This window comes from Saccopteryx bilineata, chromosome 4 (assembly GCF_036850765.1).
Source record: "Saccopteryx bilineata isolate mSacBil1 chromosome 4, mSacBil1_pri_phased_curated, whole genome shotgun sequence".
In the NCBI taxonomy this organism is placed as follows: Eukaryota; Metazoa; Chordata; class Mammalia; order Chiroptera; family Emballonuridae; genus Saccopteryx; species Saccopteryx bilineata.
In genome coordinates this window covers 299,953,921-299,969,184 of record NC_089493.1, presented here as the reverse complement: position 1 = coordinate 299,969,184, position 15,264 = coordinate 299,953,921, and the positions used below count along the sequence as shown (strand labels likewise).

At 60.5% G+C, this 15,264-nt stretch overlaps 1 protein-coding gene across 1 annotated transcript; it reads right to left on the bottom strand.

Annotated features, from left to right (window-relative positions):
• Nucleotides 1–241: 241 nt before the first annotated feature.
• On the bottom strand, nucleotides 242–10,400 carry AKAP17A (A-kinase anchoring protein 17A). Its single transcript, XM_066276003.1, has 6 exons — nucleotides 10,282–10,400; nucleotides 9,013–9,061; nucleotides 8,148–8,918; nucleotides 6,018–6,166; nucleotides 3,018–3,258; nucleotides 242–2,083 (listed from the first exon to the last, which is right to left on the bottom strand). The coding sequence occupies exons 3-6, from the start codon at nucleotides 8,907–8,909 to the stop codon at nucleotides 1,121–1,123; spliced, it is 2,115 nt and encodes a 704-aa protein (XP_066132100.1). The 5' UTR covers nucleotides 8,910–8,918; nucleotides 9,013–9,061; nucleotides 10,282–10,400; the 3' UTR covers nucleotides 242–1,120.
• Nucleotides 10,401–15,264: the final 4,864 nt, after the last annotated feature.

The window sequence follows — 15,264 nt, the reverse complement described above, 5'->3', positions numbered from 1 at the left end:
CCCCTCCTAGGTGACCCCGGCTCCGGGCTCCAGGAAGTCAAGTCAAGCACCTCCGAGGACCAAGGATTCCCCTCCGAGGGGTTCTCTGGTAACAGAACCATTAAGACCGCTTCACTGCAAATGAGCTGTTTCAGGAAAAGCAAGTGTCCTCTGTGTTTCACAGACACTCACCTAGGCTCAGCTCAACCAGAGTCCAACAGAAATTTCAAATAAACAAGGAAACTACGCCAAGATAACCGTCTCATTGGAAAAAAGATTTTTATTTCACCATAAAAAGGCAAACTGGATCAACAGCATCTTTTCCTCACGCAAACGTTACAGGGATTGTGAAGTCTGTCTGCGGTCGCACGGAGAAGCAGCTGATTATAAAACCGAACGCGCTCGCAGCCTCAGGATCTGCTTGCTGGAAACATTCCGAGTAAAAATAACTTAGCAAAACAGCTTTTAAAAAGAAAACCACACACGCTAACCTCGACTGGAAACCAAAGCTTTGAACCATCCTTTTTCTAGGATTCATGACTTGACTGTGTCAAGAGTGAACGCTGCTGAGGTTGGGGAGCCTCCGGCGCCCCCAAAACGTTGCAAGGCCGGCACACTGGAGACTCGGGGTGGCAGGTACCCCCTTCTCCAGCCGGGACTTCCTCTCCCTGCGCAGGTCACTTGGCTCTTTTGGCGTCCGAGCTTCTGCCTCCCCAGCAGTTAAAATGACAAGAAACAAAACAGAAAACGCAATAAACAGAAACCCAGCAGGACAGGCTGTGCCTCCCGCGTCTTGGGGGGGGGGGGGGGGGCACGGGCGGGGTCCCCGCGTTGATCCCCAGAGGCCTGCAGGGCATCCGCCGGCCGCCAGCGCGCGTGGGGCGGGGTGAGCCACACTGAGAGTGTCCATCTCGGCGTGCCTGCCGGTGGAGAGGAGGATGGCCAGAGGACAGCTCTCGGTCAGCGGGTGAGGAAGAATCTGGGGGCGCGTGTCGGCGGCTCGCAGGGATCTCGGGGCAGCCCGGCTCTGATTATCAAGAACTTGAGGCTCGTGGGTGCAGCTTCCGGGACAGCGAGGTCAGAACGCTCCACAGGCCGGATCTCCCCGGGCGGGGCGGGGGCGGGGCAGCCGCAGCTGGCATTACCTGTCCCAGCTGCTGCGGTGCCGGCCCGGGGAGCCCGAGCGCGAGCGCTGGCTGCGGCGGTGGCGGCTGCGCTTCCTGCTCGAGCCGCCCCCGTGCTCCCGGCTCCTCTCCCGGTGGCCCGAGCGGTCCCGACTGTGGGAGCGCCGTGCCCGGGCATGGGCCGGGCTCGCGCTGCGCCGGCGCGGGCTGTCGTCCTTGTGCGAGCGCTTCTTGTGGGAGCGGCGCTCCTTCCGCGGCCTCCGGTCCTCACGGCTGCCCGTTCGCCGTGTACGGCTGCGCTCGCGCTGCAATCGGTCCGCGCTGCCGCCGCGCTCCGCGCTGGCCCGGCCGCGACTGGGCTCGCGGTTGCACTTGTCTTGCTCGGAATGGGTGTCCTTGCGGGGAGCGCTCTGCTCACAGGCGGTGGGGACGCTCTTGGGCTGCTGGTTGTTGTCGGGGATGCAGGACAGGACTGCCGGGCACCGCTTGTCCAGTGAGGTGTCGTCGTCAGCGGCGGCGGCGGCGGCGGCGGCAGTGGCCGCCGGGCAGAAAGGCTGCTGGTCCGGGCCCTCGGCGTCCTCCGCCACGTTCCCATTCATGTTTCCGGGCGCGCACTCGGTCTCTGGGTGCGGTGGGCTCTCCTTCGGGGCGCCGGCGGGCGGCGGGCCCCCGAGCAGGTGCGGGGAGGCCACTCCCACGCAGCTGGCCGACACGGTCTGCAGGATGTCCAGCACGGGCTGCAGCAGGTCCGCGTGTGCTGCGCCCAGCTCGTCCTGTGCCTGCGGGTCATCCGCCTTCTTGCTCAGCAGGATGCTGAGCAGGCGCTGGCGCAGCTGCCGTTCCTTGCGCTGCAGCCCGAGTGCGCGCTCCTTCTCCTCCTCCACGCGCCGCAGCTCCGCCTCCTGCAGCCTCCGCCGCTCCTCCAGCTGCTGCAGCCGCAAGGCCTGCTCCTTCTGCTCCTGCTCCTGCACCTTCGCAGCCTGCGGGGGACAGAGCGCAGCTCAGGGGAGGGGCTCCGGGCGCCAAGCACTTGGGCTGGCACCGCGCACTCAGGCGCCCCGTGGCCTAGGGCGCAAGACCGCGCCCTCCCTGCCACGCCCGGCGGTCATGCGTCCGCCGAGCAAGGTGCACACCCCACAGCGAAGCTACGGGGCGCAGCCCCGGGGCGGGCAGGTCGGGTGCGGCCCGGGCCCCACCGTGATCCCCACAACAGGGAGCTGAGATGACGACACAGACACAGGCCCCACAGCGGCCACGGGACGTGCTGGGCCTAGCCTGGGTCAGTGTCTTCAATATTCACCATGAAATAAGAACTCAGCTGCCACGTGTCTCAGCACGCCGCCATTGTCCTTCCCGGGGCCTTATCAACACTGTAATTAGACAACAGGTTATGGGGTCGCCCCGTGGGGGGACGGCACAGGGCATGCGGCCGCCTGAGCAAAGTCTGTCTGCGGAGGAGGGACACGGCCCGCCGGGCTCTGCGGCACACCCTGGGTTCCCAGGCACCGGGCTGAGCCCGCGGAGTCTCGTCCTGGGCTGCTGGCCCAGAGGGGCCAGGGCGAGGCCAATGACGACCTGACCAGGCCCGGCCAGCACATCCCTGGCAGGAGGAAGCGTGGGACCAGGTGACTGGGAGCCATGCCACTCCCTGTCTCCAGGGGAACGTGACTCGCAGCCCTGCACCCCAAGGCCACCTGGTCAGGACCAGGCAGCCCGAACATAGGGCAGTCTGACTCAAAGCTCGACCACCTCCCAGGTCTGTCATCCAGAACGACACCGGAGCGCGGGTCCCCCTCCCCAGGAAGTGGCTCCTCCTGGCGGCTGTAGCCGAGGCGCTGGGCTGGGGCGTGGCCCCGCGCGTGCGCGCGGCAGCAGGAGGCGCGCCCTCGCAGACAGCCCTGCGGGCGGGGGTACCTTGGCGCGGCTCAGCAGCTCGGCGACCAGGCGGATGGACTGCAGGTTGCGCTGGGCCAGCAGCAGCTTCCGCTCCTCCAGCCGGATCTTCTCCTGCAGCTTCCTCTGCTCCTCCGCCTGCAGCTTCTCCAGCTTCTTGCGGCTGCGGCGCTGCTCGCGGTCCCGCTGCTTCTGCTCCCTCCTGCGCAGCTTCTCCTCCCGCTTGCGCTCCCTCTCCAGCTCCTCCAGCTCCTTCTGCCTCCTGTGCGGACACGCGCGGCCGTCAGGGGGGAGACCGGGCAGCAGGCTCGCGCGGCCCCCACACGGAGGTGAGGGGGCATCTCAACCGGAGGGGGCGGGGGGGATCGTGGGAAAGTGTGTTAGATTAACCCCGTCCACTCCTCATCCCCAAACCCATTCAGTTGCGTCAAGGAACGCACGCAGCAGCAGACACACACAGCGAGGGGCAAGGGGGTCACTGTCTCTCCAGGGACGGTCATACTGTGTGTGACCCCCAAACCTGAAACCCTGTAGACAAGAAACACAGACCCGACCGTGTCAGAGTGTCATTCTGAATAAGCAAGACCAGCACCAGCTGGAGGGCACAGGGCACAGGCACAGGCGTCCAGAACACCGGGTGAATGCAGGAGCAGTTCCCAGTGTGGACAGAGTCCCCGTCCTCGGGGCTCTGGGTGACGCTGGAGCCCCTGGAGAACCATGGAGCCCAGAGGACAGACACCGACGGTGTGCAGCCACCTGGAAGATTCTGGAAGCATCCCACCAGGGGAAGAGCAGACAGAGTCCCGTCTGAACCACCTCTTTTGTATGAAATTCCGGAATATGCAAACCCACTCTGACAGAGCCGGGAACAGCTCGCGCTGAGGTGTGTCCGCAAGCGTGCGGCCAAGAGCACCCACATCCACGGAAGTCCTGGGAGGCTAAGGAGACTTTAGATAAACCCACCACACAGCCAAACAACTTGCCTCCTACGGAGTTTTTTTGGGGAGAGCGTTAAAATGACTATCTAGATGCGACCAGGGCCGGCTAGGACCCGGCTAGGACCGCGGGGGAAGTCTGGCACACCTGTGGGCGTGTGTGCGTGTGTGTGTGTGTGTGTGTGTGTGTGTACGCAGCACCCTCCCGTGCTCCTGGGCTTCAGGACTATCCACACAAGCGAGGGACACGATGACAAAGGCAGGGTGCTCAGGCAGGACGAGAGATGGGGAGACTCAGAAAGACACCACAAAGGGAACAGCGCGTGGCGTGAGGGAGCCGGGCTGGAACTGCCCTGCGGACCGGGAGCGGGCAGAGCACCACGGGCCACGCACCACACTTCCTGCCACCCCCGGGGTCCCCCCCGCCAGGGCCGCGGGTCACCGAAGCCTCAGGTCGCCTGTGAGTGGCCGTCACTCTGAACACAGCCAGCCCAAGCCCTCGCGTGTCCTGTCCAGGGCCCCTGACGGCCACAGCTATGCTCTGTCCCTCGTTCAAGCTGAACCACCCACCCGGGCGCTCACCTGTGTCCGGGCGGACGCAGAGCAGGTGCAGAGGCGTCCAGGGTCTGGCCTGCAGGCTCCGTCCAGCCCAGACAGGGCGAGGGCCAGCCTGGCACCACCGCAGCCCTGAGCCCTGCACCCCCCTGGCTGGCACCTCGGGTCACAGGGCCCCTTCCTGCCACCGCCCCGCTGCCCAGAACCATCCTCAGCCCTGCTGCACCCGTCCTCCTGGGCCACGACGCCTCCCACTTCCTGACCTGCTCGTCCTCCTGTGAAGACCAAGGAAATGGCTTCCTAAACGGCCCTCACAAGTGCTTTCTCAAACACTGGGGTAACCCGGGAGGCGGACAGCCGTCTGTGTGTCACAGGTGACCCATGGGGACAAGCCGGCTCCAGACAGGGCCTGGGGACTCTTCCCACTGCAGGATGAGTTCCTTCCAATAAGCTTCCTGCCACAGCTTTCCCTGACTGTGCCCGAGGGGACGTCCTACTCTGGGTACAGCCTGTCCACCACTCTCTGGACGCTGCACTGAGGCGGCTGCCCGTCCCCACCCACGGGAGCACGGTGTGGGGTCACTCAGGGACAACACCGTGGTCGGGACGCTCCGGCCGGGGCCAGGGCTCCGAGGCACAGATGGGGACAGCTCAGGGCAGATGCATGTTCCAGCTGCCTAACTGGCCAGGGAAACAAGGACCCACAGCGGACAGCGGTCAGCCACAGCAAGGTGCACAGAAAGACTGGTCAGGAACAGTCCAGGCAGACCCCGTGTCCGAGACGGAACAGAGCGAGCCAGTCCACACACATGGACACGCTGGACACGGACAAGGGCAGGGCCATGCAGAACGCCCCGTCCCCCACGTGGAGGAAGAGCCGCCAGCGACGCTCTCTCCTGTTACTGGGAGAGTGGACGGTACAGGAGTGGGAGCCGTGGCCGCAGCTCCCTCGGGACGTCCAAAGGGCAGGGAAGGACAGAGGCAGTGAGGGTCAAGGCCTCTCGACGGGACGTGGTTTGTGTCACACTCCGTCCCTTGCTCGTTCTGTGAACGCAGCTTCAAACGCAAGGCGCACGGCCGCCAGGATGTCCCCTCCCCCGGCTGGGCAGGGACCACGGGGGTGAGCGAGGGCCACACTCCCGGGACCCACGCGGCCATGTCTCGTGGGACCCAGTCTGGGGCAGGACCAGGTGCACACGCGCTTTGTGCCGAGTCCCCAGGAGCCGGAGCACGTGAGCACACGCACGCAGCTCTGTGTACATGGAATCACACAACAGATGTATGCACACAGATACACCACATGGACATGGGGATGCACTTGCACGCTGATGCACGGGCCCACACACGCACACCAGCACACCGGTGGACAGACAGGGGCACGGTGCACACGCACGCACACCAGCACACCGGTGGACAGACAGGGACACGGTGCACACCAGCACACCAGCACACCGGTGGACAGACAGGGGCACGGTGCACACCAGCACACCGCGTCAGGCACGGCCCCAGCCCCGCGAGAGCACAGGCCCACCTCTCCTCCGCCCGCTGCCGCTCCTCAGCCTCCTTCTCCCGCCGCTTCTGCTCCTCCCGCTGCTGCTCCAGCTCCTGCAGCTTCTGCCTCTCCAGCTGCCGCTTCTTGATGGAGGCGTCGCTCAGGTGTTTGGTCGAATCAAAGGAGACCTTCGGGAGGAGAGAGCCCAGTCGAGACCGACAGCCCCGTTCTCTAGCCGAGAGCAACACGGCCCAGGTGGCGTGCCGCCCGCACTGGGAATCGGACCCTCCCTGCGATGAGAGCTACAGGGGGCTCTCCACTCGGGAGTGGGCCGAACCCAGGATGCCGGCCGGAACGACAGATCCAGTTTCTGCTTCAGACTGACCCACCCCGCGCCTGGACCCGACAAAGTGCCGATTCAACCGGGGAGGGCACACTCGCCGAGACATCTACCTGCCTTCGCCACTTGCTAAAAAGAGAGATGCCTTTTTCTAAAAAATTGTTAATTTATTCATTTTAGAGGAGAGGGAGAGAGGGAGAGAGACAGAGAGCGACAGAGAGAGAGACAGAGAGAAAAGAGGAGAGGAACAGGAAGCTTCTACTCTCATATGTGCCTTGACCGGGCAAGCCCACAGTTTACCAGTGACCTCAGCGTTGCAGGTGAATGCTTGATCCACTGCGCCCCCACAGGTCGGGCGGAAGATGCCCTTTTATGAGGCCATTTCCCCCTTCTGCTCCTAGGGGCCCCACCGCCCCCCGACTATCCCCACGACCCACGGCCACAGGGCCTGTGCCCCTGCTGACGGGGTGCAAGCTGTCTGTCTCACAGCCTCCAATGCCCGACTCCTGCACCAGGCAGGTGTCCTATCGCTGCAGAGGGCAGGGTCGACACAGAGAACCGACGGCTCTTTCAGACGACCTCACCTGTGACTACATTCGATGCCTGGCCGTCCTCACTGTACTAGACACGGGTTCTACAAAATCCCTAGTGAGGGCTACTCGTCCGTCTCTGCACCTGACATTCTAGAGATCACAGGGCTGTTGCGATGTCACCCCTACTCCGAGCCGTTGCTATGTCACCCCCCTGCTCCGAGTCTTTGTGATGTCACCCCTACTCTGAGCCGCTGCGATGTCACCCCTGCTCCAAGCCGCTGCAATGTCACCCCTACTCCGAGCTGTTACAATGTCACCCCTGCTCCGAGCTGTTACAATGTCACCCCTACTCGGAGCCGCTGCGATGTCACCCCTACTCGGAGCCGCTGCGATGTCACCCCTGCTCCGAGCCGTTGCGATGTCACCCCTGCTCCGAGCCGTTGTGATGTCACCCCTGCTCCGAGCCGCTGCGATGTCACCCCCCCTACTTTGAGCCGTTGCGATGTCACCCCTACTCCGAGCCGTTGCGATGTCACCCCTACTCCAAGCCGTTGCCATGTCACCCCTACTCGGAACTGCTGCGATGTCACCCCTGCTCCAAGCCGCTGCGATGTCACCCCCCCTACTCTGAGCTGTTGTGATGTCACCCCTACTCCGAGCCGTTGCCATGTCACCCCTGCTCCGAGCCGCTGCGATGTCACCCCTGCTCCGAGCCGCTGTGATGTCTGTCACCCCTGCTCCGAGCCGCTGCAATGTCACCCCCTACTCTGAGCCGTTGCGATGTCACCCCTACTCCGAGCCGCTGCGATGTCACCCCCCCTACTCTGAGCCGTTGCCATGTCACCCCTACTCCGAGCCGTTGCCATGTCACCCCTGCTCCGAGCCGCTGCGATGTCACCCCCCCTACTCTGAGCTGTTGCGATGTCACCCCTACTCCGAGCCGTTGCGATGTCACCCCTGCTCCGAGCCGTTGCGATGTCACCCCTGCTCCGAGCTGTTACGATGTCACCCCTGCTCCGAGCTGTTATAATGTCACCCCTGCTCCGAGCTGTTACAATGTCACCCCTGCTCCGAGCCATTGCCATGTCACCCCTGCTCCGAGCCGTTGCGATGTCACCCCTACTCGGAACTGCTGTCACCCCTGCTCTGAGCCGTTGCCATGTCACCCCTGCTCCGAGCCATTATGATGTCACCCCCCCCTGCTCCGAGCCGTTGCCATGTCACCCCTCCTCCGAGCTGTTGCGATGTCACCCCTAGTCCGAGCAGGACAGAGCGCACCTCCCCCTGACCTCTCACCTTGATGTTGCAGGCCACGGCCTTGCCGTCCTCCCCTTTGTACATGAGCTTCATCCCGCGCAGGGCGCTCATGGCCTGGATGAAGCCCGCGTACTCCCGGTACTGGACGTAGGCCTCGAAGTTGAGGTGGCCCCCGAAGCTGAAGGTGTGGAAGTTGCGGCCGGTCATCTCCTCCCGGTAGGGGTCCAGCATGGGGATGTCCACGTTGCGGATCTCCCCGAACTTCTCGAAGACCCGGACCAGGATGTCCTCGCTGGGCTTCTCGGAGCCCGACTCCTTCAGGGCGAACCACTTGCAGGGCAGCCCCTCCAGGTGGATGGTGTCCGGCCGCTCGCCGGGCAGGGTCTCGTTCATGTCCTTGGCGTCGCGGAAGAAGGAGTCCCAGTCGTGGCGGGTGGGGAAGTCGATCTTGAACTCGGCGGCCCGCACCTTGAGGATGTCAGAGAAGCCGCTGAGCTTGATGGTCTTGCCGTCCAGGCAGGCCAGGAAGGATCTGACCAGGCTCTTGTTCTCCACCTCGCCCTCGAAGCGGATGAAGTCCATGGTGCTCTTGGAGATGCGCAGCGTGGAGAACTGGTGGTGGTGCACCATGCTCTTCAGCCGCTCCATCACCTCCCAGTTGGAGATGGACTTCCCCGGCTGCTTCAGCTGCGGCAGGGCCACGCTGATGGTCATCTTGGTGATGGGCTTCAGGTAGAGGCCGTGCGGCGGGCACAGCTCCACCGCCTCCGACGTATCGTGCACGATGGTAGCCGCGGCCATAGCCGGGTCCTGGGGCCGGAAACAGACACGGCGGTCAGCTCCCCAGGCCGGGAGGGAGGAACCGGGGCTGCCGCTCTGCCTCCTCCCGCCACGGGGCACTGACCTCGATAGAAGCCCTAAGATGGCGGGTGTTTCCAAATCATCAGGTTACACTAAAGGGAAAAAGAACCGGACGAATGAAATCTTTTGAGAACAGCTCAGCACCCAGACGTCTGCTGGGGCTGACCCGCAGCCAGGACCCCGGGGGGCCGCTGTCCCAGGCCCAGCCCCCCACCCTCGGAGCAGCAGGGGGTGCAGGCAGCCCGCTGGGGGAAGGAAGGTGCACAGCTGAGCTCCAGGCGCCTGGGAGCTAAGGGCCTTGAAGCAGGCGGCCTGCTGTTTGCTCAGACGAGACAGGCACTGATAAAGCAACCCCTCTCTCTGCCCCGGGTTAGAGCCGGAAGCCGGACTCGCTCGGCCAGCCCTTCCTCCCCCCAGTTCTCAGAGGCAAGTCACCCCTACAGGTCTGACCAGTCTTAAGAGAAAGCCGGGCCGGGCTGCAGCCGGGCGCTGGACTCTGGGCACCCAGACCCTGCAGGGAGGGCCTGCCCACCAGCCCGGCACCGGCCGGGGCAGTTCCGGAGGCGCAAGCCCTGGGGCGCAGCCAGAGAGGGACGGAGGGAAGGACGGAGGGAGGCAGGGCCCCCAAAGGAGGCGGGTCTGAGCCGGGCGCAGGAGTCACCCGGCCTGAGCCGGCTGCCAGCGCCCCCTGGACGTGTGGGGGTCCCGGCCTGGGCTGAGGGGCCCCTGAACTTGCCCCCCAGGAGACCCCCTCCCACCGCCAGGCCCACAAAGCAGCCTCGCCCCGTGTCCCCTCCCCGTGGAGTGCCCTTGGCGCGCCCAGGCCGCGGCGCTTCCCCTCGTCCCTGCAGCAGCCCCGGGGGGCCGCCCTGCTGCTCCCCGCTGCTTCCCCTTCCACCCCCAACACACGCACACACACGGGCCCCGGTGACCCCGTGACCTGCTGCAGCCGCGGCTCCCCCGGGCCGCGACCTGCGGGCCCCCCGCCTGCCAGCAGCGTGCCTCGGTCTCCATGGCAACCGCAGACCCCCACCCCCACCCCCACCCGTAGGCCGCCGCCGCCGCCGCTGGCCCTCGGCGTCCTGCACCGACCCCAGCCCGCCCGCCCGCCCGGCCCACGGGACCTCCTGAGCCTCCAGAACCCGAACGCGGTCCCGAACCCGAACCACCGACCCGGACGCCCCTGCCCGCCCCGTGCCGCGGCCTCGCAGACCCCCCCCCCCCAGGCGCCCCGGTCGGGCCGGCCTCCGAACCTCCCGCAGAACGCTGACCCGTCCCCAAAGAACCCCCCGAAAACCGTGCCCCGCGCTACCTCAACCCCCGGGCCCCCGGGTCCCCCGACGCCCGCCCGCCACCGCCGCCGCCGTTGTCGCCGCTGCCGCCGCCGCCCGCCGTTCACCGGAAGAGCCCCGGACGCGACGCGCCTCGTCGCGTGGCCCGCCCCTGTGACGCACTTCCGTTTCCGGCGCTCGGGCCGGCGGAAGCGGCCGCGCGGTGGCTCCAGGTTGCTCCTCCCGGTCCTGGCCCCGCCCCTGGGGCGGGACTTCCGGGAGCCCGTGGTGGAGGCGGGTCGGCGTTCAGCGTCTCTGGACTGCGCGTGCGCGAGTCCGCCCCGCCCCCCCCACTCTGTAACCTGCTCCTAGTCCTGCCAGAGGCCTGTACCTGTGGGCGCACCGTGGGGTCGTCTCCTCGCCTTTAAGTCACGCAGGAACCGGGCCTGGTGTTTCCGGCCCAATTATTAAAAAAATCCCCTAGTCACATATATCATGTCCCAATAGGCTTTAGTTATAAGTTACTTATTATCTAAATATTCATTAGATACTAAGTGTATATTGATATAGCTATATATCTAAATATTGATTAGACACTAAGTGTATATCGATATAGCTATAGAATTTAACTATAAATTACTTACTGTCCAAGCATGCATTTCTCGCCGATTTCACTTGTTATGCTATGTTGATTCATTATACATTACACGTCCTTCTATAGCTATATACTTTAATGAGAGGTTACTTATCTCATCAAGCATTTATTAACTATTCAATTACTCATTTTGTGTCTTCCTCGTCTAGATTAGACCCTTCCCTCCGGGTTATGTTCCATTCTTATGTGTAAGTGCATAATGCAATATTTTAATTTGCTACAATTTTTAGAATGTCATATCCCAGCTACTACTGACTTTTAATAACATAAAACCTAAAAATTATGACTTCTATATGCGATTATTGCAATTCTATATATTTATATAGTATACTCCTATATGATAATATATTCTTTTTTTAAAAGATTTTATTTATTCATTTTAGAGAGAAGAGAGAGACAGAGAGGAGAGCAAGAAGGGGGAGGAGCAGGAAGCATCAATTCCCATATGTGCCTTGACCGGGCAAGCCCAGGGTTTCGAACCGGCAACCTCAGCATTTCCAGGTCCACGCTTTATCCACTGCGCCACCAGAGGCTGGGCCTACACTAATCTATTCTTATATGATGGCAAAACTGAGTTACAAATGAGCAAATTACACTCTGCTAAGCTCCCACATTATTCCAGACGCTATACGTCACACGAGTCCCCAGACTAAAAGCGTAAGGTTGGAAAAGAAGAACAAGGACCACTCCGTTGTTCAACACGGGGTGCTCATGCACTCACCTCACACGGGGGACCCCGAAGTCAAGTGGCATCTCAAACAGAAAGAGGCATCTGGCTGATTTCTGGGTTTTCTGCCTCAAGTGCTCCCCTGTAGTCCCATTCACACACTGTTCACAGAGCCAACTGTGAGCCTTACCTCCACCTGAGACAGAGGAGACAGGCCCGCAGGAATGGGGACCTCCGTGCAGGGAATAAAACATGCTATATTACCGGTATTCGTCTGACTGGACAGGCAATAGAATTAAAATAAGAATGCATGATTAAAATGAGCTTCTATATAATAGAATGTCTGTAAACCTACTCGCGGTAACCTTACGAAATATTACGTCCCGCTAGTTCCTCTCACTGTAACTACGATTTCATATTATTTCTTGAGTAACCCAAGTTCTGTATTCTGTAACCAATCAAACGTATATACCCACCCTGACCAGCGGCTCAGTGGATGGAGCTGTTGGTCTGGCATATGGACATACTGGGTTGGATTCCCCGTCAGGGCACACAGGAGAAGTGACCATCTGCTTCTCCTTCCTTTCCATCTCCACCTTTTCTTCCTCTTCCCTTCCTGCAGCCAGTGGCTCAATTGGTTTGAGGGTGGCCCTGGGCGTTGAGGACAGCTCTATTGGAGCACAACAGCCTCAGGCACTAAAAGTAGCTTGGTACGCCAAGCATTATCCCCAGACAGGATTGCCAGGTGGATCCCAGTGCTGGGGGGCAGGCAGGAGGCAGGAATCTGCCTCACTATCTCCCCTCCTCTCACTTAAAGAAAAAAAAAGGTGTGTAACCAATCCTACGCTGGCCAAGATCTTGTTACAGTTGAATGACCTGTTCCCCTCCCGGAATAAGGAATGGTCATGGTAGCAATGAATCTCAGACCTCCCATGGAGGCACAGGGGTAAGATGGCATCAGGGTGAGAAAGAGGGATGTACGCAAGAACTATCCGACTTTGCCGCACGCCTCTCCACTCTCTCCCACCACGCCGGGGCTTTGCCGTTTCACTGCTCACACGGAGCCAGAAGGACAACTGTTGCGGACCATAAATGGCAAAAAGTCTTTGTAGATTCCAGGCTTAGCAAAAGGCTAAGTTCTCCCCTCTCCATCTCCATATTGGCTGTGATGCTGATACTCCACTTGCTTTCTTGGGTTGCTGGAAGCAATATACATGCCCTTCCTCTGATTCTTTGTTTGTTTTCTGATGTTGGTAGATTTCACTAATGTATACTGTTTATGCCTTGGGAGAGTTCCTGTCTTAGCCTTGGATGTGCAACTTTGTATCAGGGTCCTTAATTTGCATACGGCTATATAATAAAGTGAACTGGGGCTATGGAGCACACGGATACTGCCAGGCAGTTTGAAGAGTCCTCCCGGTCCCATGGTTTTTGTTTTGACAAGTGTGTTTCCTTAATTCCACATCGTTCTTTGGAGCCGTGCTGGTCCGCGGCAGACAACCTCACCGCAGGAATGCGCAAACACCTGTTTCAACAAAACAGTGACTCTAGTTTATGAGTCGCTTGTGAACTTCAGGCCCCGTTCCAAGGCCAGGAGGAGCTGGGCAGGAACCCAGCCAGCCATGTGAATGACAAAGTCCCTTTCTCAAAAGGAACTGCCTGTCTGCTGTCCCCGTAGAAGTTCCCAGATTCTCCCAATCCCCTAGATCAGGGGTCGGGAACCTATGGCTCGCGAGCCAGATGTGGCTCTTTGGATGGCTGCCTCTGGCCCACTGACAAATCTTTAATTAAAAAAAATAATAATAATAGGCCCTGGCCGGTTGGCTCAGCGGTAGAGTGTCGGCCTGGCGTGCGGGGGACCCGGGTTCGATTCCCGGCCAGGGCACATAGGAGAGGCGTCCATTTGCTTCTCCACTCCCCCCCCTCTCCTTCCTCTCTGTCTCTCTCTTCTCCTCCAGCAGCCAAGGCTCCAATGGAGCAAAGATGGCCCGGGCGCTGGGGATGGCTCCTTGGCCTCTGCCCCAGGCGCTAGAGTGGCTCTGGTCGCGGCAGAGCGACGCCCCGGAGGGGCAGAGCATCACCCCCTGGTGGGCAGAGCGTTGCCCCTGGTGGGCGTGCCGGGTGGATCCCGGTCGGGCGCATGCGGGAGTCTGTCTGACTGTCTCTCCGTTTCCAGCTTCAGAAAAATACAAAAACAAACAAAAAATAATAATAATGTTAAAAATATAAACTGTTCTCATGTATTATAATCCATTCTTTTTCTGGCTGGAGCCAATCACAGCTGTCCTCCGGGACAACACCACATTTTTACTGGATAATGTGTCACGCACGTACACGGGTCGTCGTACGGCTCTCACGGAATGACATTTTAAAATATGTGGCGTTCATGGCTCTCTCAGCCAAAAAGCTTCCCGACCCCTGCCCTGTACAATCTCGCTAAGGTGTGTGAGCTGTGAACACGAGTGTTCGAGGACAAGGATCCCCCGTCTTCCCAGGTGGCCGACTCGTGAATAAACTCGAGTCCTTTTCAACAGGACCTCTGTCACAAACCTTGGCTGTTCATGCAGCTGACTGTCCATTCGGTAACAGGACGTGTCTCTGAACGCAGGCAGGCTTTCCCGTGGGGGTCACCCTCCTTGCTGCTCTTCATCCTCTTGTTCCTGGGAACACCGGGGTGTTTGGCGTCCTCTTTACGCCCCTTTCAGGGGTCGTCAAACTTTTTATAAAAACCGCCCACTTTTGCAGTGCTGGTCGACCTGGTCCCTATCGCCCACTAGTGGCCGTTCCAGCTTTAATGGTGGGCCGATGGGGACCAGGTTGACCAGCACTGCAAAAGTGGGCGGTTTTAATAAAAAGTTTGACGACCCCTGATTGCCCCGCCCCCTTTCCAGGAAGAACTGCGCCATTTGGACCCGCCTGTCCACTCCACACTCCAAAGCATCCACCAAGCAAATAAAGAAACGCAAAATTTATTCTTCACTCCACCCAAGAGGTGAAATCTCTTATAATCTGTTGGAGAAATGTGCTCGTTACAGTTTCCAGCGAGATACTTTTCCTCATGAAGGAAGTAACTTCTCCTCATCTCAGCTCGGAAGCGGATAAACAAAGTATCAGAATACCCACAGCCGGCCACCATCCTTGCCACTAGTGTGACATGTGCGTGCCTGAAGAAATCACACCCATCGCGAGTGTGGACAGAAACTGGGAACAGGATGTCGTATCCTTCCCGGTAGTTTGTGCCAGAGGTCAAGGAATCTTGCAGTTGTGATGCAAGTCCCTAATCAGTCGATTCAAGCCAAGCCAGATTCCTCTGGGTGGGCCTGGCCTAATCAGGTGTAGAAGTCAAAGAGTTGAGACGTCAGTCAGAGAGGTTGGAAGCAGCAGAGAGACACCGTGACCACGAGGAAGCAGGGCGTCTTGTACAGAAGACTGCCTTTCAACTGCGCCCCCATCCTCACCCTCATCCTGAAAGCAGATGCTAAATCCAGAGGCGGATTTAATGGCAGGCGCGCACCCTGGGCCCCGACTTCTGAAGGGCCCCGCATAACCCCAGCTGGACACTTTTTTTTTTTTTTCTAACGACAAGGGGCCCAATATTTTCTTCTGCGCCCGGTGGGGTGGGGGTGGGGGGAGCCTCAACCGACCTTGATCCACCTCTGACCCAACCTGACCCCCCTCACCACCACCGGAATCGTAATCCTA